General features: G+C 52.6%; 1 protein-coding gene across 1 annotated transcript in view; it reads right to left on the minus strand.

Annotated features, from left to right (window-relative positions):
* Positions 1-210: 210 nt before the first annotated feature.
* The window catches only part of LOC140468080 (uncharacterized), a 97,309-nt gene continuing 70,080 nt past the window's right edge, over positions 211-27,439 (minus strand). The window contains exons 4-8 of the mRNA XM_072564264.1: positions 23,749-23,978; positions 20,432-20,558; positions 17,454-17,632; positions 9,764-9,989; positions 211-1,667 (exon numbers count right to left, since the gene is read on the minus strand). Of these exons, the coding sequence (XP_072420365.1) occupies positions 211-1,667; positions 9,764-9,989; positions 17,454-17,632; positions 20,432-20,558; positions 23,749-23,978 (2,219 nt within the window). The remainder of the gene's footprint in view (positions 1,668-9,763; positions 9,990-17,453; positions 17,633-20,431; positions 20,559-23,748; positions 23,979-27,439) is intronic.

A 27,439-nucleotide genomic window follows, 5' to 3' on the forward strand; every position in this document is an offset into this window, starting at 1 on the left:
TGTACTGCACAGGGGGTGGGGGTCGGGGTGGGACTGGGAAGGATTGCACACTCCGGCCTGGTGACCCGGCATATTGGAAGAGCTTTGCGTGGTGCTTGGCACTCATTGGCATTATCAGGTAAGCAGCAGTCTGGCCCTTGGCACAGCCTGTGGCAGCAGCAGCCGGTTACAGCCTGGGCTCCACCTCATCCACAGCTCAGGCCCGAACCTTTACAGGAAGATGATTTTCTTGGCCAGCTCCCGCTCGATATCAGCGATCAGACTGTCAAAGTCCTTCGGCCGGCCCAAGATGGATGACTCCAGGTCCAGCTCACTGCCCTCGCTGGGGTAGGAGCTGCCATCTCTCCTGCCATTCTCACACTCCTCCCCCTCTGTGTGCCCGGTTCTCCTGCCCTGCTCCTGTTTTACGGCTTGGTTCCATTCCCCAGCATGGCCCCATTCGCTGGCCTGGCCCCGCTCCCCGGCCTGGCTCCGCTCCCCGGCCTGGTCCCGCTCCCCGGCCTGGCTCCGCTCCCCGGTTTGGCCCCATTCGCTGGCCTGGCCCCGCTCCCCGGTTTGGCCCCACTCCCCGGCCTGGCCCCGCTCCCCGGTTTGGCCCCGCTCCCCGGCCTGGCCCCGCTCCCCGGCCTGGCCCCGCTCCCCGGTTTGGCCCCGCTCCCCGGCCTGGCTCCGCTCCCCGGCCTGGCCCCGCTCCCCGGCCTGGCCCCGCTCCCCGGCCTGGCCCCGCTCCCCGGTTTGGCCCCACTCCCCGGTTTGGCCCCACTCCCCGGTTTGGCCCCACTCCCCGGCCGGGCCCCGCTCCCCGGCCTGGCCCCGCTCCCCGGCCTGGCCCCGCTCCCCGGCCTGGCCCCGTTCTCCGGCCTGGCCCCGCTCCCCGGCCTGGCCCCGCTCCCCGGCCTGGCTCCGCTCCCCGGCCTGGCCCCGCTCCCCGGCCTGGCTCCGCTCCCCGGCCTGGCTCCGCTCCCCGGCCTGGCCCCGCTCCCCGGCCGGGCCCCATTCCCCGGCCTGGCCCCGCTCCCCGGCCTGGCCCCGTTCTCCGGCCTGGCCCCATTCCCCGGCCTGGCCCCGTTCTCCGGCCTGGCCCCGCTCCCCGGCCGGGCCCCGTTCTCCGGCCTGGCCCCGTTCTCCGGCCTGGCCCCATTCCCCGGCCTGGCCCCGTTCTCCGGCCTGGCCCCGCTCCCCGGCCGGGCCCCGCTCCCCGGCCTGGCCCCGTTCTCCGGCCTGGCCCCGCTCCCCGGCCTGGCCCCGCTCCCTGGTCTGGCCCCATTCCCTGGTCTGACCCCAGTCCCCGGTCTGGCCAAGGTAGCTCCTGCCCAGCTCCCATTCCCCCTCCATGTTCCCGGCGCTCCTGCCTAGTTCCTGCTCCCCCTCCATGTTCCCGGTGCCCAGTTCCCATTCCTCCTCCATTTTCCCGGTGCTCCTGCCCAGTTCCCGTTCCCCGGCCTGGCCCCGTTCCCCGGCCTGGCCCCGTTCCCCGGCCGGGCCAAGGTAGCTCCGGCCGCAGCCACTCCAGTCCCCAGCATGGCGGTTCCGAGATGAACCGGCCACTCGCCCTGTCCGGTTCCGACAAACTACCTCGTCGGGCACCAGGGGTGGGCTGGGAGGCTGGCGATGGGTGCGCTGTGACTGCTCCATCACTCTGTCCCGTTTCACTTTGGTCCGGTCACCTGCCGAGACACAAAACACAAAATTAGAGAGAAGCTCCTACCAGGAAATACAGTCACCAGCTCAGAACCAGGCCATTCTGCCCTGCAGGCTGGCTGCTTATGCTCCTTTCATTAGCATAGCACCTGACTCCATTGAGCCAGAGAATAGCACCATAGACTGCCTACAGTGTGGGAAAAGGCCCTTTGGCCCAACAAGGCCACACTGACCCACCAACGAGTAACTCACCCAGACCTACTCCCCAACCCTGTTACTCTATATTTACCCCTGACTAAAGCACCTAACACTATGGGCAAATTAGCGTGGCCAACTCATCTAACCCGCACATCTTTGTCTTGTGGGAGGAAACCGGAGCACCCGGAGGAAACCCACGCAGACACGGGGAGAATGTGCAAACTCCACACAGTCAGTCACTCGAGGCTGGAATCGAACCCAGGTCCCTGGCGCTGTGAGGCAGCAGTGCTCACCACTGAGCCACTGTTCCTTCCGCCTTTATTAGCATCCCCCACCCCTTTACACCTCATCCACTCCATGTCCAACACTGGAATCACTCTGCCTCTGCTCCCATTCCCTTTTCTGAGAGTTGGATTAGACACTCCCACTGGATTGTTGCACAGTCTGCCAGACCAGGAGCCTGCTCTGCTCTTAACTCCTGCGTTTGGAAGGTTTCACAGGCTGTCATATTTATTCACCATCCAGGAGGACAGCGGCTGGTTCAGAGGCTCCCTCTACACTGTCCGCATCAAACACTCCCAGGACAGGGACAGTATGGGGTTACATACAGTGTAAAGCTCCCTCTACACTGTCCCCATCAAACACTCCCAGGACAGGGACAGCACGGGGTTACATACAGAGTAGAGCTTCCTCTACACTGTCCCCATCAAACACTCCCAGGACAGGGACAGCACGGGGTTAGATGCAGAGTAAAGTTCCCTCCACACTGTCCCCACCAAACACTCCCAGGACAGGGACAGCACGGGGTTAGATACAGAGTAAAGCTCCCTCCACACTGTCCCCACCAAACACTCCCAGGATAGGGACAGCACAGGGTTAGATACAGAGTAAAGCTCGCTCTACACTGTCCCCATCAAACACTCCCAGGACAGGTACAACACGGGGTTATATACAGAATAAAGCTCCCTCCTCACTGTCCCCATCAAACACTCCCAGGGCAGGGCCAGCACAGCGGTAGATCCAAAGATCTCTCTACTGTATTAAACTGAAAGTAAAGCTCCCTCGACACGGTCTCAAAGATATAAAAGGGGCACCTTTTCATGCAGAGGGTGGTACGTGTATGGAATGAGCTGCCAGAGGATGTGGTGGAGGCTGGTACAATTGCAATATCAAAAAGGCATTTGGATGTGTATGTGAATAGGAAGGGTTTGGAGGGATATGGGCTGGGTGCTGGCAGGTGGGACTAGATTGGGTTGAGATATGTGGTCGGCATGGACGGGTTGGACCGAAGGGTCTGTTTCCGTGCTGTACATCTCTATGACTCTATGACAGGGACAGCACGAGGCCTGATACAGTATAAAGCTTCCTCTACTCTTTAAAACTGACATTAATACACTCTTAGCACAGGTTTAGACACAGTAAAACTCCCTCTACCTTTTAAACTGAAAATAAAAATACCTCAACACTGTCCCCAGACACTTCCAGCACACAGTATGGGGTTAAATACAGAGTAGAACTCACTCTACACTGTCCCCATCAAACACTCCTAGGACAGTGACAGCACGGGGTTACATACAGAGTAGAGCTTCCTCATCAATTACTCCCAAGACAGGCCAGCATGGGGTTAGATACAAAGTAAAGCTCCCTCTACACTGTCCCCATCAAACACTCCCAGGACAGGGACAGCACAGGATTAGATACAGAGTAAAGCTCCCCCTACACTGTCCCCATCAAACACTCCCAGGACAGGGACAGCACAGGATTAGATACAGAGTAAAGCTGCCTCTACACTGTCGCCATCAAACACTCCCAGGACTGATCTGCACTGGGTTAGATACAGAGTAAAGCTCCCTCATCAATTACTCCCAGGACAGGGATAGCACAGGTTTAGTTACTGAGGAAAGCTCCCTTTACACTGTCCCCATTAAATACACCCAGGGACAGGGACAGCACGGGGTTAGATACAGAGTAAAGCTGCCTCTACACTATCCCCATCAAACACTCCCTGGACAGGGACAGCACGGGGTTAGATACAGAGTAAAGCTCCCTCTACACTGTCCCTATTAAACACTCCCAGGACAGGGACAGCACGGGTTAGATACAGAGTAAAGCTGCCTCTACACTGTCCCCATCAAACACTCCCTGGACAGGGTCAGCACGGGGTTAGATACAGAGTAAAGCTCCCTCTACACTGTCCCCATTAAACACTCCCAGGACAGGGACAGCACAGGGTTAGATACAGAGTAAAGCTCCCTCTACACTGTCCCCATTAATCACTTCCAGGACAGGGACAGCACAGGGTTAGTTACTGAGGAAGGCTCCCTCTACACTGTCCCCATTAAACACTCCCTGGACAGGGTCAGCACGGGGTTAGATACAGAATAAAGCTCCCTCTCTACACTGTCCCCATTCAACACTCCCTGGACAGCGACAGCACAGGGTTAGATACAGAGTAAATCTCCCTCTACACTGTCCCCATTAAACACTCCCAGGACAGGGACAGCACAGGGCTAGATACAGAGTAAAGCTCCCTCTACACTGTCCCCATTAAACACTCCCAGGACAGGGACAGCACGGGGTTAGATACAGAGTAAATCTCCCTCTACACTGTCCCCATTAAACACTCCCAGGACAGGGACAGCACAGGGCTAGATAGAGAGTAAAGCTCCCTCTACACTGTCCCCATTAAACACTCCCAGGACAGGGACAGCACGGGGTTAGTTACTGAGGAAGGCTCTCTGCTGTAACAGAAGGAGGAAACTGAGGGTGGGGGTGGTTAGGTGAGGGTGGGGGTGGGTATGGGAGGGTGGGAGGTGGTTGGGTGAGGGTGGGATGTGGTTAGGTGAGGGTGGGAATGGTTAGGGGAAGGTGAGGGTGGGGGTGGTTAGGGGAAGGTGGGATGCGGTTAGGTGAGGGTGGGGGTGGTAATGGGAGGGTGGGAGGTGGTTGGGTGAGGGTGGGATGTGGTTAGGGGAGGGTGGGAATGGTTAGGGGAAGGTGAGGGTGGGGGTGGTTAGGGGAAGGTGAGGGTGGGGGTGGTTAGGGGAAGGTGGGAGGTGGTTAGGTGAGGGTGGGATGTGGTTAGGTGAGGGTGGGATGTGGTTAGGGGAAGGTGAGGGTGGGGGTGGTTAGGGGAAGGTGAGGGTGGGGTGGTTAGGTGAGTGTGGGGGTGGTAAGGTGAGGGCAAGTGTGGGGCTGGTTTGTGGAGGGTGGGGGTGGGGGTGGTTAGGCGAGGATGGTTAGGTTGGTGTGGGGGTGGGTTAGGTGAGGGTGAGGGTGAGGGTGGTGGTGGTTAGGTGAGGGTGAGGGTGAGGGTGGTTTGGTGAGGGCAAGGGTGGAGGTGGTTAGGTGAGGGTGGGGTTGGTTAGGTGAGGGTGAGGGTGGGGTGGTTAGGTGAGGGTGAGGGTGGTTAGATGAGGGTGAGGGTGGGCGTGGTTAGGTGAGGGTGAGGGTGGGGGTGGTTAGGTGAGGGCAAGGGTGGAGGTGGTTAGGTGAGGGTGAGGGTGGGGGTGGTTAGGTGAGGGTGAGGGTGGGGGTGCTTAGGTGAGGGTGAGGGTGGTTAGGTGAGGGCAAGGGTGGGGGTGGTTAGGTGAGGATGGGGTTGGTTAGGTGAGGGTGAGGGTGGGGGTGGTTAGGTGAGGGCAAGGGTGGAGGTGGTTAGGTGAGGGCAAGGGTGGAGGTGGTTAGGTGAGGGCAAGGGTGGGGGTGGTTAGGTGAGGGCAAGGGTGGGGGTGGTTAGGTGAGTGTGGGGGTGGTTAGGTGAGGGTGAGGGTGGGGGTGGTTAGGTGAGGGTGAGGGTGGTTAGGTGAGGGTGGGGGTGGTTAGGTGAGTGTGGGGCTGGTTAGGTGAGGGTGAGAGTCGGGGTGGTTAGGTGAGGGTGGTTAGGTGAGGATGGGGGTGGTTAGGCGAGCGTGAGGGTGAGGGTGGTTAGGTGAGTGTGGGGCTGGTTAGGTGAGGGTGAGGGTGGGAGTGGTTAGGTGAGGGTGAGGGTGGGGGTGGTTAGGTGAGGGTGAGGGTGGGAGTGGTTAGGTGAGCATGAGGGTGGGGTGGTTAGGTGAGTGTGGGGGTGGTTAGGTGAGGATGGTTAGGTGAGGGTGAGGGTGGGGGTTGTTAGGTGAGTGTGGGGGTGGTTAGGTGAGGGTGAGGGTGGGAGTGGTTAGGTGAGTGTGGGGTGGTTAGGTGAGGATGGTTAGGTGAGGGTGAGGGTGGGGGTTGTTAGGTGAGTGTGGGGGTGGTTAGGTGAGGGTGAGGGTGGGGGTGATTAGGTGAGTGTGGGGTGGTTAGGTGAGGATGGTTAGGTGAGGGTGAGGGTGGGGGTGATTAGGTGAGGGTGGGAGGTATTGGGAAAGCAGTATTCTCTAGCAGTCTTTGCAGAATCGCACAATGGCCCACCATCCCTTTACGGATTCAGCCAACCCCCCCCAGGGACCAGTCTCCCACCCCATACCCCTTAGCCACAGCTGCCCTGGGACCACTCCTTCCGCCAGACCGCTCACCAATCCACAGAATGGAAATCCTCACCGAGAATTCAAAATTGGTTTGAAAATCATCAAGAAATAACCAGCTGGGTTCACAGGGATCGGGAAAAGTGGTCTCTACGCCCAAACACCCTTTGTAGGAAGGAATAAGACCATAAGACAGGAGCAGAAATTAGGCCATTCAGCCCATCGAATCTGCTCCGTCATTCAATCATGGCTGATATGTTTCTCCATCCGCCATGACCAGGGCCTCCAAGCCCTCCGTTTTTTCCTCTCCCGACGTCCCCAACAGTACCCTTCCATCGACACTCTCATTCGTTTGGCCGAACTGGTCCTCACCCTTAACAATTTCTCCTTCGAATCCTTCCACTTCCTCCAGACCAAAGGGGTAGCCATGGGCTCACGTATGGGCCCCAGCTATGCCTGTCTCTTTGTTGGCTACATAGAATAGTCGATCTTCTGTAATTACACCGGCACCACTCCCCATCTTTTCCTCCGCTACATTGATGACTGCATTGGCACCACCTCATGCTCCCGCGTCAACTTCACCAACACATTCCACCCTGACCTTAAATTGACCTGGACCATCTCTGACACCTCCCTCCCCTTCCTGGACCTCTCCATCTCCATTAATGACAACCGACTTGACATTGACATTTTTTACAAACCCACCGACCCCCACAGCTACTTGGATTACACCTCTTCCCAACCTACCTCTTTCAAAAATGCCATCCCGTATTCCCAATTCCTCCGCCTCCGCCGTATCTGCTCCCAGGAGGACCAGTTCCACCACAGAACACACCAGCTGGCCTCCTTCTTTAGAGACCGCAATTTCCCTTCCCACGTGGTTAAAGATGCCCTCCAATGCATCTCGTCCATATCCCGCCCCTCCGCCCTCAGACCCCACCCCTCCAACCGTAACAAGGACAGAACGCCCCTGGTGCTCACCTTCCACCCTACCAACCTTCGCATAAACCAAATCATCCGCCGACATTTCTGCCACCTCCAAACAGACCCCCACCACCAGGGATATATTTCCCTCCCCACCCCTTTCCGCCTTCCATAAAGACCGTTCCCTCCGTGACTACCTGGTCAGGTCCACGCCCCCCCAACAACCCACCCTCCCATCCTGGCACCTTCCCCTGCCACCGCAGGAACTGTAAAACCTGCGCCCACACCTCCTCCCTCACTTCCATCCAAGGCCCTAAAGGAGCCTTCCACATCCATCAAAGTTTTACTTGCACATCCACCAATATCATTTATTGTATCCGTTGCTCCTGATGCGGTCTCCTCTATATTGGGGAGACTGGGCGCCTCCTAGCAGAGCACTTTAGGGAACATCTCAGGGACACCCACACCAATCAACCAAACCGCCCTGTGGCCCGACATTTCAACTCCCCCTCCCTCTCTGTCGAGGATATGGAGGTCCTGGGCCTCCTTCACCGCCGCTCCCTCACCACCAGATGCCTGGAGGAAGAACGCCTCATCTTCCGTCTCGGAACACTTCAACCCCAGGGCATCAATGTGGACTTCAACAGTTTCCTCATTTCCCCTTCCCCCACCTCACCCTAGTTCCAAACTTCCAGCTCAGCACTGTCTCCTTGACTTGTCCTACCTGCCTATCTTCTTTTCCACCTATCCACTCCACCCTCTCCTCCTTGACCTATCACCTTCATCTCCTCCCCCACTCACCCATTGTACTCTATGCTACTTTCTTCCCACCCCCACCCTCCTCTAGCTTATCTCTCCACACTTCAGGCTCACTGCCTTTATTCTTGATGAAGGGCTTTTGCCCGAAACGTCGATTTTACTGCTCCTTGGATGCTGCCTGAACTGCTGTGCTCTTCCAGCACCACTAATCCAGAATCTGGTTTCCAGCATCTGCAGTCATTGTTTTTACCTGATATGCTTCTCAACTCTATTCTCTCATTTTCTCCCTGAAACCCTTGATCCTCAAGAACCTATCCACCTCAGTCTTAAATATACTCAACGACCTGGCCTACACAGCCTTCTGTGGGAATGAATTCCCCACTCTCTGGCTGAAGAAAAAGGTCTTCCCATTATTTTAAGGCTGTGCCCTCAGGTCCCTGTCTCTCCAACCAATGGAAGCAACTTCCCAACTCCAACACCATGGGCAATACGGTGGGTCAGTGGTTAGCATTGCTGCCTCACAGCACCAGAGACCTGGGTTCAATTCCCGCCTCAGGCGACTGACTGTGTGGAGTTTGCACATTCTCCCCATGTCTGCATGGGTTTCCTCCGGGTTCTCCGGTTTCCTCCCACACTCCAAAAATGTGCAGGTTAGGCGAATTGGCCATGCTAAATTGCCCGTAGTATTAGGTGAAGGGGTAAATGTAGGGGAATGGGTCTGGGTGGGTTGCGTTTTGGAGGGTCAGTGTGAACTTGTCGGGCCGAAGGGCCTATTTCCACACTGTAAGTAATCTAACGTACTCTGTCCGGGCCATTCCATATTCTGTATGTCTCAATTAAGATTCCTGCTGGAAAAGCGCAGCAGGTCAGGCAGCATCCAAGGAACAGGAGAATCGATGTTTCGGGCATCAGCCCTTCTTCAGGAATTCCTGAAGAAGGGCTGATGCCCGAAACGTCGATTCTCCTGCTCCTTGGATGCTGCCTGACCTGCTGCGCTTTTCCAGCAACACATTTTCAGCTCTGATCTCCAGCACCTGCAGTCCTCACTTTCTCCTCAATTAAGATTCTTCCCATCCTTCTAAATCCCATCGAGTCCTCAAACAAATGGCACTCCTTTTCATAGAATAGCGCCATAGACTCCGACAGTGTGGAAATAGGCCATTCAGCCCAACAAGTCCACACTGACCCTCCAAAGAGTAACCCACCCAGATCCATTCCCCTACCCTATTACTCTACATTTACCCTGACTAATGCACCGAACCTACACATCCCTGAACACTACGGGCAATTTAGTATGGCCAATTCACTTAACCTGCACAGCTTTGGACCATGGGAGGAAACTGGGGCACCCAAAGGAAACCCACACAGACATGGGGAGAATGTGCAAACTCCACACAGAGAGTCACCCGAGGCTGGAATTGAACCCATGTCCCTGGTGCTGTGAGGCAGCAGTGCTAACCACTGAGCCACTGTGCTGGTCAGTGTCTCCAGTCCTGCACTAACCTCCTTCTGCAATGGGCCTGGCAAGTCTTCACCACCATGAGGGATGGGTAACACATGCCAACCCTGGTATGGCATCGGCTTGTGGAGCCCCCTGTACGTATCAGGCTCAAGGGTCTGTATCCCCGGACACTGGCCACACTGAGTGCTCTGAACATTGGGTCATCACTCGTGGGCTCTGAGGTAAGACCATCTAACTCCAGGTGGAATGTGCTCAACTCGAGGCAGTCGCTCGGAGAACTCCCTCCAACTAGAATGGGAATACATGCTCCAAGGATACGGCTCTGTGTACTTACTGGGCCACAGTTGCAGCAGGTAGTGCAGAACCTCGATGTGCATCTTGAAGTCCACGGCACTGGCGAGCTCCTGACAGGAAGTGCGGCCGCCGCACTGAGAGGCTTCCTGCTTCTGGCCTAGGAGTACAGGCCCAAAACAAACCGCCAAGTTCTGACATGTCATCTTGTTGAAGTCCTGCAGTGAAGCCACCAGGCTTAGATGGTCAAGGAGCAGGCTTAGAGTGGCCTGGGGGAGACACAGTAATACAACTGAGCACAGTCAGCACACAGACAAACACCAGCAACCTCCCCCTCACTGATGCTTTACTGATGCCCGGATCTGGATCTCACTGTTTGCTGGCCATCCCTAACTACCCTTGAACTGTGTGGCTGACCAGACCCACTGCAGGGGACAGTTCTGAGTCAACAGACAGGTCAGGAGTCACAGACAAGATAAGGAAGGCAGATTTGAGAGCGAGATGTGTTTCTGTGGTCATTGCCCCTGAGACTCGCTTTCATGTCCACACTTACCAAGTAAATTTCTTGAACAGCGGTTGCTGTGGTGGGTTTCGAACCCCACAGCATTGGGCCTCTGAATGGTGAGCCAAGTGACGTTATCACAATGGTACCCTCTCCACTTGCAAGCTAGCTGGTTGAAAAATGTGGATTCCCCTCTCTCATGTCCAATCTCCAACTCTGGCCCTTCAACAGTCTTTCTTTCTGTAACTCTGAGACTCCTCTAAACTCCTCGAACTCTCCAAACTTTCCATCTTTATCTGTCACCTAAAAAACTCCACTCTCCTCCCTGTCCTACTATAGTGGGCGGCACGGTGGCACAGTGGTTAGCACTGCTGCCTCACAGCACCAGAGACCCAGGTTCAATTCCCGCCTCAGGCGACTGACTGTGTGGAGTCTGCACATTCTCCCCGTGTCTGTGTGGGTTTCCTCCGGGTGCTCCGGTTTCCTCCCACAGTCCAAAAATGTGCAGTTCAGGTGAACTGGCCAAGTTAAATTGCCCGTAGTGTTAGGGGTAGGGGTAAATGTAGGGGAATGGGTCTGGGTGGATTGCGCTTCGCCGGGTCTTGGTGGGCTGAAGGGCCTGTTTCCACACTGTAAGTAATCTAATCCTCGGCTCTACTAAAACCATCCCTTCCTCAAACCAAGTTCTCTCTCAGGACTCCAGAAGAACATAATGCTGCACCTTTGACTGCTGCCTGCAAAACAGCAAGCTCTGCATTAACTCCTCCACTTGCCTGGTTAGGGGCACCCTCAAGAAACTCGAAACCATCCAGGACAAAGCAGCCCCCGCTTGATTGGCACCACGTCCACAAGCATCTACTCCCTCCACCAGGGCTCAGTAGCAGCAGTGTGTACCATCAACAAGATTTACCAAAGTTCCTCAGGCAGTACCTTCCAAACCCTCAACCACTTCCACCTGGAAGGACAAGGGCAGCAGATACATGGGAACACCACCACCTTCAAATTCCCCTCTGAGCCACTCCCCATCCTGGATCACCGTTCCTTCAGTGTCGCTGGGTCAGAATCCTAGAATTCCCTTCCCTCTCGGATCTACACACAGCAGGTGGACTGCAGTGGTTTAGGAAGACAGCTCACCCCCACCTTCTCCAGGGGCAACTGGGGACAGGCAATAAATACTGGGGTTGAGATTAGAGTGGTGCTGGAAAAGCACAGCAGGTCGGGCAGCATCCGAGGAGCAGGAAAATCGAGGAAAATACTGGGCCCAGCCAGAAACACCCATGTGCCGTGAGTGAATTTGAAAGAAACCTGAGGTATGAGGTAAACAACTAACATGCTTGTGGTGGGTAACATTTGTCAGGAGAATAAACAATGATTAGATTCTCTACAGTGTGGAAACAGGCCCTTCGGCCCAGCCAGTCTCTACCGACCCTCCAAAGAGTAACCCACCCAGATTAATGCATCTAACACTATGGGCAATGTAGCATGGCCAATTCACCTGACCTGCACATCTTTGGATTGTGGGAGGAAACCGGAGGAAGCCCACACCGACACGGGGAGAACATGCAAACTCCACACAGTCACCTGAGGCTGTTATCGAATCTGGGATCCTGGTGCTGTGAGGCAGCAGTGCTAACCACTGAGCCACTATGGATATATTTGGAGAGGTTCTCGTTCTTGATAACCAGTTGGGCTCTCTGGAGCTCTGTTTACTGTCACATTCGAAAGGTAACAGCTTTGAGAATGCTGCAGTCCCTCAGCACGGCACTGTGTTTGAAACGGTCAATATCCTTACAGGTGCCATAGTGCAGCTAGCAATAACATGTTACTGATAGGCCCACGGTGGGGGAGATTGGTTAATGATTCACTTGGAGCACTTATAAGGATAGACTGTGCATGGGAGTGGGGGGGTGCAGCATTTCTGCATGTGCTCCTGATGCCCTCCCTCCACTTCCTCACCCTCCTCCACTGTCTGAACACTCCATGATATTTCATTCTGCTGTCAAAGTGGAGTGAGGGGCCGACCGCTGGTGGGAGAGTCTCTCTCTGCACAGTCATCCCCTTTACCACCATGGGGTGTGCTGTGGAGCCTGTGACACGCTGTGTAAGAGTAAGTTGAGGTTAGTTCACCAACTCCCAGACCACTTGGGTGTATTTTCTGTGGCCCTGAATGGGGTCAGTGTTCTATGTACCAAATGGCGGACCCACAGGCCCAGGCTTTAGCCAGTTATAGAGACCTACAGCATGGAAACAGATCCTTCAGCCTAACTCATCCACTCCAACCAAGTGTCCCAAGCTAAACTACTCCCATCCGTCTGCATTTGGCCCATTTCCTATTCATGTACCTGTCCAAATGTCTGTTCAATGTTTTAATTGTACCTGCACTGTCCACTTCCTCTGGCAGTACATACCTCACAACCACCCTCAGGTCCTTTTTCAATCTTTCTCTTCTTACCTTAAACCCATGTCCTCTAGTTTTGAACTTCCCGATCTTGGGGAAAAGACCTTTGCTATTCACCCAATCCATGCCCCTCCTGATTTTATAAACCCCAATAAGGTCACTCCTCTTCACCAAAACTCTAGGGATAAAAGTTCTAGCCTATCCAGCCTCTCCCTATCATTTAAACCCTCCAGTCCTGGTAACATCTCTTTTGCACCCTTTGCAATATCCTTCCTCTAGCAGGGTGAGCAGAACTGTACACAGTACCCCAAACGTATTGGTGTGGGAGAGGGTAGGAACAGACTGGAGGAACCACTTGTGGCTATGTTCCTGGTTGTAACAAGGTAGCCATGAATATAGAATTCCTACAGGGTGGAAGCAGGCCATTCAGCCCATCAAGTCCACACCAACCCTCCAAACAGCATCCCATCCTGACCCACTTCCCCTACCCTGTAACCCTGCATTCCTCACGGTCAATCCACCTAACCTTCACATCCATAGACACAGTGGGTAATTCAGAGTGGTCAATCCACCTAACCTTCACATCCATAGACACAGTGGGTAATTCAGAGTGGTCAATCCATCTAGCCTTCACATCCATAGACACAGTGGGTAATTCAGAGTGGTCAATCCACCTAGCCTTCACATCCATAGACACAGTGGGTAATTCAGAGTGGTCAATCCACCTAACCTTCACATCCATAGACACAGTGGGTAATTCAGAGTGGTCAATCCATCTAGCCTTCACATCCATAGACACAGTGGGTAATTCAGAGTGGTCAATCCACCTAGCCTTCACATCCCTGGATAAAACAGACAATGGATGTAGGTTTGCTCACTGAGCTGGAAGGTTCACTTCCAGACGTTTCGTTATCCTACTAAGTAACATCTTCAGTGGGCCTCAGGTGAAGCAATGCTGAAAAGTCCTGCTTTCTATTTATATGTTTGGGTTTCTTTGGGTTGTGATGTCATTTCCGGTTGTGATATCATTTCCTGTTATTTTTCTCAGGGGGTGGTAGATGGAGTCTAACTCGATGTATTTGTTGATAGAGTTCTGGTTGGAATGCCATGCTTCTAGGAATTCTCATGCACATCCCTGGATAAAACAGACAACCTCCCATGGCCAACCCACCTAACCTGCACATCCTTGGATAAAACACACCATCTCCCACAGCCAACCCACCTAACCTGCACATCCCTGGATAAAACACACTATCTCCCACAGCCAACCCACCTAACCTGCACATCCCTGGATAAAACACACTATTCCCCCATGGCCAATCTACCTAACCTGCACATCTTTGAACTGTGGGAGGAAACCGTAGCACCCACAGACACAAGAAGAATGTGCAAACTCCACACAGACAGTCAACCGAGGCTGGAATCAAACCTGGGTCCCTGGTGCTGTGAGGCAGCAGTGCTGACTAAATAGCCACTGCACCACATCAATTGTGATTGGATGGGAAGAGAGAGGATCCAGGAAAATGAGGCACCATCCTCTTGGGAGAAGATGAGGAGTTCCCGTGTGCTACACTGAGTGAAGAACAAGGCATCGTACAACTGTAGGGGTCGTTGGCCTGGCTCTGTGATCAGGAAAACATCCTTACCTTTCTTTTCTTTACCTAACTCACTGTTGTGACTATCTAAAGTGCTGTTTCTCAATAAACGATCAGAACTTTGCTATAAATCTTTAATTGCCTGAATCAGTGACTGCAAGTCCACCACTGAACCTGCAAACCAACGCGCCCCTATCAAACATGGCTACCTGCATTAACTGGATGAATGTAGTCCGATTGGGTTTTCAAAGGAAAATGAAGAGAGACAGCAGTCTATGGCAAGGGTTTGGTGGTGGGGAGCAGGGAAGGTGATGGAGACAGATCTATGTGATGCTGTGTTCTATAAATAAACCACCCATCTCTCTTTATAACTCAATGTTCAGCGTGAGAGCTGTCTGCAAGCTGCCCCTGACTGTGGCAGTAGGCCTGCCCCAAACAGATAGAACAGAAGGGGCTGAATGGCCTACTCCTCCACTCAGATACCAACCTAATGCCTATGGAGAACTCCAGCCACAATCAAAGGCACTGCTGCTGAAGAGAATACAGCACAGGATACAAGGATAGTGCAGGAAGTGGAGACAAACTGCAGAAAGCTGAACACAAAGGGACTTGGGCTGTTTGTACCTGAAACACAGAAAGCTAGCCCCCAGGTGCAGCAGGGAATCAGGAAAGCTAATGGAATATTGGCCCATATTTCAAAGGGGTTGGAGTCACAGAGTGGGGAAGTCTTACTGCACCTGTACAAGGCGCTAGTGGGACCACATCTGGAATACTGTGAGCAGCTTTGGCCCCATTATTGAAGGAAAGATATCATTTCATTAGGATGATCCCCCACGTGGAGGGATTGTCTTATTGAGCAAAGGCTAAACAGAGTTGAGAGTGTGCTGCTTCATCACCCTCATTCCTGATGAAGGGCTTATGCCCGAAAAGTCGATTCTCCTGCTCCTTGGATGCTGTCTGACCTGCTGCGCTTCTCCAGCACCACACTCTCGACTCTGATCTCCAGCATCTGCAGTCCTCACTTTCTCTAAGGGCTAAACAGGCTGGGACTCTACCTACTGGAGTTCAGAAGAATGAGAGGTGATCTCATTGAAAAATGTCAGATTGTTAAGGGGCTTGACAGGGTCAATGCTGGGAGGAAGCTTTCCCTCATGGGAATACTAGGGCCAGAGACCAATCTCAGAACGAAGAGGTGCCAATTGAAGACTGAGTTGGGGAGGAATTTTGTCTTTCAGAGGGTGGAGAGTCTTTGGAACTCCTTGCCACAGAGAGCTGTGGGGGCAGAGTCCTTGTGCCTGTTTAAGGTTGAGATAGATTCCTGATCTGGTCGGGGAATCTGGGTTTCCGAGAATCAGCCATGATGCTATTGAATGGCGAAGGATGATCAAGGGGCCGACTGGGTTTTGAAACAGCATTGGGATAGGTGATCAGCCAGGATCTAGGCTCAATGGGCCGAACAGCCTCCAGCCATTCAGCCTCAGGCTGCTCTGCCTGGGAACGGGAATATGAGCAACAATTACATTTGTATGTCTGCCTCTCCATCCAAAACAAAGGGCTATTTAAAAACTAAGTGAATCACATGTCACACCCTGGTCCATAAGCTGCGTCTCCCCATTTAAGATCCACTGGAAAACTTGTCGGGAAAAATATAGGAGACTCAGGATTAGTCTCAGATTCAGGCTGAGAGCAATCTTTTACATTTGACAAATTATTCAGTACTTGCTATATGTCACCACAAGAGGGCAAGGGATTTGCAGAAAAGAGGAAGATTAGTGAAGATTCAGCTCAGAACTCTGTAAGGAGGAGTGAGTTACTACCGTTATAGAGTCAGGGAGTCCTACAGCAGGGAGACAGGCCCTTCGGCCCACACTGGTCTGTGCTGACCAAACTGTCCATCCACTCTAACCCCCTTTCCCTGCACTTGGCCCATTTCCTTCTAACCCTTTCCTATCCATGTATTTGTCCAAATGCCTTTTAAATGTTGTTACTGTACCCACCTCAACCACTTCCACTGGCAGCTCATTCCATACCCGTACCACCCTCTGTGTAAAAACGTTGCCCCTCAGGTTCCCTTCCATTCTTCCCCCCCCTAACCTTAAACTGATGCCCTCTGGTCCTTGATTCCCCAACCCTGGGTAAAAGACTGAGTACATTCACTCTATCCATGCCTCTCATGATCTTATACACCTCTATAGCATCCTCCCTCAGTCTCCGACACTCGAAAGAAAAAGTCCTAGCATGTCCAACCGCTCCCTAAAACTCAGACCATTGGGTCCTGGCAACATCCTTGTAAATTTCTTCTGCGCTCTTTCCAGTTTAATAACATTCTTCCTGTAACAAGGTGACCAAAACTGAACACAATGCTCCAAGTGCAGCCTCACCAACATCCTGAATAACTGCAACATAACTTCCCAACGTCTATACTCATTCCCCTGACTGATGAAGGCCAGGGTGCCAAAAGCCTACTTCACTGCCCTGTCAACCTGGGGCTCCACTTTCCCATGGATATGTGTGACTTCAACAGCACAGGCATCTTCTGCTCTTCCATGCCTCCCCAATCTCAAAGCGCAGTCGCTCTCTGAGCCATCCATCCTGTCCCATAAAGATTTCGTTCACTCCCAAGCAAGTGCAGCTCCTCCCCATTGGATTACACTTTGACTTCCTCAGGAGGCGAAGGAAATGTCCAGAAAGACTCTCACCAATTTTTACAGATGCTTGGGACGGCAGCTGTTCTGCCCAGGACCGTAAGACACTACACAGAGTGGTGAACACAGCCCTGTCCTTCCACCAACCTCCCACCCGCTGCCTCCACCTATACTTCCTGCTGCCTCAGGAAGGCAGTGAACGTTATCAAAGACCCCTCCCACCCCGGCTATAATCTCTGCCGACCTCGTCCGTCGGCCGAAGATATAAAACCTTAAACACACAGTTCCAGAACAGCTTCTTCCTCCACTGTTATTAGACTTCTGAATGGACCGCTCAAATTCCAAATGTAATATTGATTTCAGTCTCTGCGGCTGTGCCATTGTACACCGCGTTCGGTTACCCTCATGCCCTTTGCTTGGTATAATCTGCACGTGAGCCAAAACTTTTCACTGTCTTTAGATACATGTGACAACGATAAATCAAATCAAATCAAAAACAATCACATCCCTCACGGGGAGGTGAAGTGAGCTGTGCGGAATTCCCACCGGGACGGGACGGAGAGTTATGGGGCTGGCACCTTCGGGCTCCTTACCTTCTCGGCTTCAGGCAGGCAGTCAAGCAGAGCCACGGCGTTGGGGGTATTGGGACTGGTATCTGGCATGCCCATGGTCATCTTCAAGGGCCACACAGCAGTGGCCTCCAGCACCACTTTGTACAGTGTCTTTGTGATGAGGGGCGATGGCAGGTCCCTCAGGTAGTCCTTGAGGATGCCTGTCACCGAGGGAGAGAGAGAGAATTACAGGGTGTTACCCTCTCCTTCATCCCAGCTCCCCTTACACCCCACCTTCACAATCACATCAGGGCGAAGGAGCTGAGAGATGGTACAGGGAAACGTACATAGGGGAGGGGGTAGAGATGGGCAGGGAGACAGAGCTGGCTGGTAGCAGGACACGGGGTCAAGGAGATCGAGGCAGGAAAGGGAGAAAACAGGGGATTGGCAGATAGGTGGAGATTGGGGGGAGAGGGAGAAATAGTGGGGCAGTTGGAAGAGCAGGTGGGAGAAAGCAGGAAGATGGGGTTTATTTAGGGCGCTGAGCACAGGGATTGGGGTAGGATGCAGTGTTTGAGTGAGCGAGACAGAGACAGACAGGTGAGATCAGGGATAGATCCCTTCAACGTTTCTGGTTCCTACATTTTCCTGATCCTTTCCAATGAACTTGAATACAATCAGGAATGATTACTGCTAGCAGGTTCTGAAAGCACTGAGCTGTACCCAGATTTGAAGGGAACTTGGAAAAGTTTAAAATCAGTTCTGGTTGAGGTAGTCCTGTGGAACTGCATTAATAGTTGGCTACTGTTAAGTTAGCTTAACATTTTATACAATTGTTAACCTCTGCTGTACAATTCCAAACAGGAAAATATTTTTCCATCTAATATTCCAGGTGGATTTTAATTAATTGAAGGAAACCCCTCACTACACTTCCCAGAAAGGAGCCAACATAATCAAAGACCCCCTCTACACTGGTTATAATCTGTCCCATCGTCTTCTATCAGGCAGAAGATTCAAAAGCTCAAACCACAGATTCAAGAACAGCTTCTTTCCCACTGACATCAAAATGAATCTCTTAACTTTTAAACTTGATGTTGATCTCACTCTTTGTGCACCTCCTCTGCAGCAGTAATATTGTATTCCTCACTCTGTTCTATTACCCTATTGCACTTTGTACGATCTGTCCTTAGTGCACGTAAAACAAATCCTTTCACGGTTCCGAGGTACATGTGACAATGACAAATCAAAAACATTCATCAACTTGCACTTAATTCCCAGGCATCATCCTTCCCTCTGTGTTCTCTTGCGAGTGCTGTCTGTTTGTCCCTGGGTCTCTCAGCTCACGGTCTCAGAAGCACAGCTCAGACATTTGAGCACACTAACAGGAACGTACAAAGAACAAAAAACAAAGAAACTTTACAGCCCAGGAACAGGCCCTTCTGCCCTCCAAGCCTGTGCCGATCCAAATCTACTGTCTAAACCTGTCGCCCAGTTCCTAAGCATCTGTATCCCTCTGCTCCCCACCTAGTCATGCATCTGTCCAGACGCATCTCAAATGAATCTACCATGCCTGCCTCTACCACCTCTGCTGGCAACGTATTCCAAACGCCCACCACCCTCTGTGTGAAGTACTTGCCGCGTGTATCCCCCTTAAACTTTCCACCTCTCACCTTGAAAGCACGACCTCTCGTTATTGAATCCTTCACCCTGGGAAAAAGCTTGTCTCTATCCACCCTGTCTATACCCTTCATGGTTTTGTAAACCTCAATCAGGTCCCCCCTCAATCTCCTTTTCTCTAGTGAAAATAAACCTAACCTCCTCAACCTCTCTTCATAGCTAGCACCTTCCATACCAGGCAACATCCTCGTAAACCTTCTCTGCATCCTCTCCAAAGCGTCCACATCTTTCTGGTAATGTGGCAACCAGAATGATACATGGTAACCACACGGTCTCCAGAGCAAGTTACAAATGGACAATAAATGCACTTTGGGGGCAATGAATATTTTGGAAGCCTGCCCTAGGGACCACGCCAGGAGCTGCTCAGCCCTCTGCGAAGAAATACTTGCTGATTTCTGCCCTCAATTCCAACACCACCAGCTTTAACCACAACCTCCTTAAAAACAGAGAACAGCAACTGGAAGGAAAGGGATAAATACACTTTCCTCTAGAAATGACAAGTCAGAAGAAGGGGAAAGGGATGAGGGGGCGGGGGTTGGGATGGACAGGGCAGGGGAGGAGATGGGATCAGGGAGAGTTGGTGATCCGGAATGCGCTGTCTGAAAGATAAGCAAATTCAGTAGTAACTCCAAAAAGGATGGAGGTGGAAAGGAAAGATTTACAGGGTCCTGAAGATACAGCTGTTGGTGTGGGAAACAAATGGGGCCAGCACAGGCACAATGGGCAGAAGGGAACATGAAGACTTTATGAGCATTATTGTCAGGAGAACCAAACCAAGCTACACCAAAGCCATGTGCAGCTGAGGACCACTGCTGCTCTATGTGGGTCAAAGGGCACAGGTGCACTTTTCCTGTCAGCGTCAGAGGTCAGGGTCTCCTCCCTAACCACTCCCACTTCCTTCCCAAATACCCCACCCCATCCCCTGAAATGTCAGACTGTTTCCACTGCCAATGTCAAAGACTGAGCTCGCCCACCATCAGGGTCAGGAGGTCCAGGGCTACTGTCACAACAGTCAAGGGTCAGAGGGCTGGGGGGCAGAGGTCAAAGCTCCTCCCCAGCCATGGTCAGAGGTCAAGGGCTCTCCCAACCAGGATTAGAGGTCAAAGACTTTCTCTCAGCCAGGGTCATAACTCAAAGGCTGTTCCATGACCAGGGTCAGAGGTCAAAGGCCATTCCCTGACCAGGGTCAGAGGTCAGGGGCTCTCCCCACCAGCGTAGAGGTCAGGGGCTCTCACCCCTGGCCAGAATTAGAGGTCAGAGGTCAAGGACTTTCTCTCAGCCAGGGTCAGAGGTCAAGGGCTCTCCTCACCAGGGTTAGAGGTCACTATCACTTTATTGCTTACCTGTGATGACGTTGATGTCAGGGTAGAGTTCCTCAGAGAGGTCAACAGAGGCACTGTCACGCTCAAAGGAGTCTCGGAGCTCTTTCTTCACAGTGGCTGATCCACAGAGACGGTATAGACCCACAGCCTGGTCGCCCCATCCAACCCGACGTTCAAAACACCAGATAGAACAAAACACAAAACAAAAGGAGCTGCCTCAGTCTCAGAGCATCTTAAAACATCCTAGAACTTAAACGCGGAGGATCCAGGGTGAAACTAGCAGCAACATCGTGGGCCAATCTGTCAGGCTGAAACACAGCTTTAACCATTAACCCGAGAGCGATTCCAGTTCAGAGTAGGGCTGGACTCCAGTTAAAACTTGAGAGGAGACAGAATCCTCCAAACAAACATGCCCAACTCCATTTAGAGTGTGCATCGCATTGTACTGAGAGCCATCAGAACACCCATCAAAACACAAATCATCACCCTACAATTGACAATGTGCTGCTTTCAGGAAAGAGGTCAAATGCTGTAAATACTCTGACCTGTTGGATATTGCCTGATCTAATCCACATTTTCTGAAGTATTTTGCTTGAGGTGTTCTTGCAGCATTGCCCCCTCTCCCGACATATTCACAAGTGGTGTTTTTTAAAAGAGATAATTAGCAAGAGACTTATTTATTTTTTGTGTTTCAGTTCAAACCCTGTGGCTTCATTGGTCAGAATGGAAATTCTGCAACACTTGGGGCTGCCAGTGGGGCAAACCCCACGATCCCTGGATCGCCATCCTCACGTTGGATCTATCACAGTGGATCACCAACACTGCACCAGATCACTCCAGTCACACCAGACCACTCCTGTCACACCAGATCTTCAGCACTGCACTGGGTCAGCAGTGTCACCCAGAGTCCCCACCTCCTGACCCCCATCACACAGCACCTCCAGCACCCCCCACTGCCAACATTACCCCACCCCCCCACTGCCAACATTACCCCACCCCCCCACTGCCAACATTCCCCCACCCCCCTCACACCCCCCACTGCCAACATCTCCCCACCCCCTCACACCCCCCACTGCCAACATTCCCCCACCCCCCTCACACCCCCCACTGCCAACATCTCCCCACCCCCTCACACACCCCAGTGCCAACATCTCCCCACCCCCTCACACCCTCCACTGCCAACATTCCCCCACCCCCCTCACACCCCCCACTGCCAACATTCCCCCACCCCCCTCACACACCCCGCTGCCAACATCTCCCCACCTCCTCACACCCCCCACTGCCAACATCTCCCTACCCCCCCTCACACACCCCACTGCCAACATCTCCCCATCACCCCACTGCCAACATTCCCCCACCCCCCTCACACCCCCCACTGCCAACATCTCCCCACCCCCTCACACTCCCCACTGCCAACATCTCCCCACCCCCTCACACGCCCCGCTGCCAACATCTCCCTACCCCCCCTCACACACCCCACTGCCAACATCTCCCCATCACCCCACTGCCAACATTCCCCCACCCCCCTCACACCCCCCACTGCCAGCATTCCCCCACCCTCCTCACACCCCCCACTGCCAACATCTCCCCACCCCCTCACACTCCCCACTGCCAACATCTCCCCACCCCCTCACACCCCCCGCTGCCAACATCTCCCCACCCCCTCACACGCCCCGCTGCCAACATCTCCCCACCCCCTCACACGCCCCGCTGCCAACATCTCCCCACCCCCTCACACACCCCACTGTTAACATCTCCCCACCCCCCTCACACCCCCCACTGCCAACATCTCCCCACCCCCTCACACGCCCTGCTGCCAACATCTCCCCACCCCCTCACACCCCCCCATGCCAACATTTTCCCAACCACTCACCCCCCACTGCCAAAATTTCCCTACCCCCTCACCATCCCCACTGCCAACATTCCCCCACCTCCTCACACTCCCTGCTGCCAACATTTCCCCACCCCCTCACACCCCCCACCGCCAACATTTCCCCATCCCCCACCAAAACCCCCACTGCCAACATTACCCCACTCCCCCTCACCCCCCACTGCCAACATTACGCCACACCCCTCACTCCCCACTGCCAACATTTCTCCACCCCCCCCACCCCTACTGCCAACATTTCCCCAGCCCCCTCACCTCATAAATGCCCAGGTCCCAAGGACCACTCCTCACCCCTACTGCCAACATTTCCCCTCCCCCCTCACCCCATAACTGCCCATGTCCCAGGGACCACCCCTCACCCTTATCCTGAAAACCTTTGATTTTCCATCTCACATAACCCCCATTAACACCCCCTCCAGTCCCCAAGTCTCTTTCAGTCACACAACTTGGAAACAGACCCTTCGGTCCAACTCGTCCATGCCAACCAGATATCCTCAGAGAAGCCCAGGACACAATCTCGAAATTGAATGGCCCATTCCTGCCTCATTCATTCCAGCTGTAAAAGCCGGGAGTGTGCACCCAACTTTCCCAACATGCTGCCACTGACGCAGGAATCCCTCCTTCACCAACTTTGCTTTGTTACCTCCCTCTTGTCCCTTTCAAATTCCTCACCGAAGCCCATCTCTCAGAGTGGGTTTCTGTTCCCTCTTCAATTCACCATTTGGAGAGCCATCAGCTGTGGCTCAGAGGGTAGCGTTCTTGTCTCTGAGCCACAAGGTCCCTGGTTCAAGCCCCACCCTGGGGCCTGACTGCACGGAAACCAAGGCTGATACTCTTGTACAGTATTGAGGGAATGCAGCATATCAGAGATGTCATCGCTCAGGTGAAACGTTAAACCACGTCACATTTGGGTGGGTTTGAAAGTGCTGTTAGCCTTCCTTTGAAGAAATATTTCCCCCTCCCAACACTCCCTGGCCCTCAACATGACAAAGAAAACCAGAGAACCCACTGTTCTGACCACACAGGCCAGCACAGTGACTCAGTGGTTAGCACTGTTGCCTCACAGCGCCAGGGACCCGGGTTCGATTCCAGCCTCGGGTGACTGTCTGTGTGGAGTTTGCACATTCTCCCCATGTCTGCGTGGGTTTCCTCCGGGTGCTCCGGTTTCCTCCCACAGTCCAAAGATGTGCAGGTCAGGTGAATTGACAATGCCAAGTTGCCCATAGTGTTCAGGGATGTGCAGAGTAGGTGGGTTAGTCATGGGAAATGGAGGGTTACAGGAATACAGTCTGAGTGGGATGCTCTTCAGAGATTCAGCCTAAACTCAATGGGCCAAACGGCCTGCCTTCTGCACTGAAGGATTTCCATCAGCAGACATTGGGGAGATTTACACATTGGTCTCCAATGCTGGCAAAACAGAAGAAAGTTATTCCGCACGTTCTCAACTCACTTTTAGGCCACGTTTCTCGATCTCCGAGACACACTTCTGTATGAGCAGTGGAACCCTGACTCCGGAATTCTCCCGCTGCACCAAGTCACTAAGCTCCATCTGGAAGACCCTGGGCTCTCGCTGATCATCGGCACAGCTCAGAGGGAGCTCCCACAGCTCCACCAGCGATACCTTCAGATAGAGGACTCCGCGCGGTTCCAGCCTCATGGCGAGTTGGTGCGTGCGGGCACCTTGCAGGGGGAAAGGAGGCACATGACAGAGCGTTACTGGTCAATCTTACCCACCGTACAAATTAGGGGCAACAGGCCATTCATCCCCTCAGCACTACTCTGCCACTCAACAAGATGACCAAAACGTGACCTGACCTCCACCTTCCTGCCTGAACTCCAATATTCTTTGACTCCCCCACTCTCAATGGGGAGGCAATAGCCTCGTGGTATCATTGCTAAGCTATTAATCCAAAAGCTCAGCTCCTGTTCTGGGTTTAAATCCCACCATGGCAGAGTGCTGCACACTATGCTTGGCATTATGATTTAAAACCCATCACTGCCTCACTAAATTCAATTTTTAAAAACGCTGGAATTAGCATGGAATGAGGTGAGTTGGAAAATAGAAAGACTGGGCAAAAATGGGTCTTTCCTGGCAAGCTGTGATGTGGTGTGCCAAAGGGATCAGCGCTGGGGCCTGATTTTTTTCAGAAAAATACAGCGCAGTACAGGCCCTTTGGCCTTCGATGTTGCGCCGATCCAAGCCCACCTAACCTACACTAACCCACTATCCTCCATATGCTTGTCCAATGCCCGCTTAAATGACCATAAAGAGGGAGAGTCCACCACTGATACTGGCAGGGCATTCCATGAACTCACAACCCGCTGAGTAAAAAATCTACCCCTAACATCTGTCCTATACCTACCACCCCTTAATTTAAAGCTGTGTCCCCTAGTAACAGCTGACTCCATACGCGGAAAAAGGTTCTCACTGTCAACCCTATCTAAACCCCTAATCATCTTGTACACCTCTATCAAATCTCCCCTAAACCTTCTTTTCTCCAATGAGAACAGCCCCAAGTGCCTCAGCCTTTCCTCATACGATCTTCCTACCATGCCAGGCAACATCCTGGTAAACCTCCTCTGCACTCGTTCCAGTGCCTCCACATCCTTCCTATAGTATTCAGATTAGATTAGATTACTTACAGTGTGGAAACAGGCCCTTCGGCCCAACAAGTCCACACCGCCCCGCCGAAGCGTACCCACCCATACCCCTACATCTACCCCTTACCTAACACTACGGGCAATTTAGCATGGCCAATTCACCTGACCTGCACATCTTTGGAGTGTGGGAGGAAACCGGAGCACCCGGAGGAAACCCACGCAGACACGGGGAGAATGGCGACAAAAACTGCACACAATACTTCAGATGAGGCCACACCAGAGTCTTATACAACTGCAACATGACCTCAGGACTCCGGAACTCAATTCCTCTACCAATAAAGCCCAGTACGCCATATGCCTTCTTCACAGCACTATTTACCTGGGTGGCAACTTTCAAAGATCTGTGTACATGGACACCAAGATCCCTCTGCTCATCCACACTACCAAGTAGTCTACCATTAGCCCAGTAATCCATCTTCTTGTTACTCCTACCAAAGTGAATGACTTCACACTTAGCTACATTGAATTCCATTTGCCACCTTACTGCCCAGCTCTGCAACTTATCTATATCCCGCTGTAACCTGCCACATCCTTCTTCGCTGTCCACAACACCACCGACTTTCGTATCATCTGTAAACTTGCTCACCCAGCTTTCAAGCCCCTCCTCCAGGTCATTTATAAAAATGATAAACAGCAATGGTCCCAAAACAGATCCTTGTGGAACACCGCTAGTAACTGCGCTCCAAGATGAACCTATACCATCAACTACTACCCTCTGTCTCCTTCCAGCCAGCCAATTCCTAATCCAAACCTCTAATGCACCCTCAATGCCATACCTCCATAATTTTTGCAGTAGTCTACCATGGGGTACCTTATCGAATGCCTTGCTAAAATCCATATACACCACATCTACTGCTTTACCCTCGTCCACTTCCTTGGTCACCTTCTCAAAGAATTCAATAAGGTTTGTAAGGCACGATCTGCCCTTCACAAAACCATGCTGACTATCCTTGATCACATTATTCCTATCCAGATATTCATAAATCCTATCCCTTACAATTCTCTCTAAGACTTTGCCCACAACAGAAGTGAGACTCACTGGCCTATAGTTACTAGGGCTGTCCCTGCTCCCCTTCTTGAACAAGGGGACCACATTCTCTATCCTCCAGTCTTCTGGCACTATTCCCGTAGACAATGACGACATAAAGATCAAGGCCAATGGCTCCGCTATCTCCTCCCTTGCTTCCCAGAGGACCCTAGGATAAATGCCATCAGGCCCAGGGGACTTATCTATTTTCATCCTTTCCAGTATTCCCCGGACCTCTTCCCTACGTACCTCAAGGCCATCCATTCTAATCACTTGTGACTCAATATTCACATCAGCAACAGTGTCCTGTTCCTGAGTGAATACTGACGAAAAGTATTGATTTAGTGTCTCACCGATCTCCTCCGCCTCCACACACAACTTTCCACTACTATCCTTGACTGGACCGATACCTACCCTAGTCATCCTTTTATTCCTGACATACCTATAGAAAGCCTTTGGGTTTTCCCTAATCCTACCAACTAAGGACTTTTCATGTCCCCTCCTTGCTGCTCTTAGCTCTCTCTTTAGATCCTTCCTGGCTACCTTATAACTCTCAATCACCCCAACTGAACCTTCACGCCTCATCTTTACATAGGCCGCCCTCTTCCCTTTCACAAGGGATTCCAATTCCTTATTAAACCACGGCTCCCTCACATGACCCTTTACTCCCTGCCTGACTGGTACATACTTATCAAGCTGTTCCTTGAACAATCTCCACATATCATTTGTGTTCTTCCCTTGAAGCCTATTTTTCCAATCCACGCATCCTAAGTCATGCCTCACCGCATCATAATTTCCCTGCCCCCAGCTATAACTCTTGCCCTGCAGTGCACACTTATCCCTCTCCATCACTAGAGTAAAAGTCACCGAGTTGTGGTCACTGCCCCCGAAGTGCTCACCTACCTCCAAGTCTAACACCTGGCCTGGTTCATTACCCAGAACCAAATCCAGTATAGCCTCACCTCATGTTGGCCTGTCTACATATTGTGTCAGGAAACCCTCCTACACACATTGGACAAACACCGACCCATCTAACAAACTTGAGCTATAGCTTTCCCAGTCAATACCTGGGAAGTTAAAGTCCCCCATAACAACCACCCTGCTACTTTCACTCTTCTCCTGAATCATCCTCGCAATACTTTCCTCTACTTCCCTCGGACTATTAGGAGGCCTGTAGAAAGCTCCTAACAGGGTGACCTCACCTTTCCTATTTCTAACCTCCGCCCACACTACCTCAGATGGCAAGTCTTCCTCCAACACCCTTTCTACTGCTGTAATACTATCCTTGACAAGCAATGCCACACCTCCCCCTCTTTTACCCCCATCTCTACTAAAACATTTAAACCCTGGAACCTGCAACAGCCATCCCTGTTCTACCCACGTCTCTGTAATGGCCACAACATCGAAGTCCCAGGTACCAACCCATGCTGCAAGCTTACCTACCTTATTTCTT

This window comes from Chiloscyllium punctatum, chromosome 46, assembly GCF_047496795.1.
Source record: "Chiloscyllium punctatum isolate Juve2018m chromosome 46, sChiPun1.3, whole genome shotgun sequence".
Lineage (NCBI taxonomy): Eukaryota > Metazoa > Chordata > Chondrichthyes > Orectolobiformes > Hemiscylliidae > Chiloscyllium > Chiloscyllium punctatum.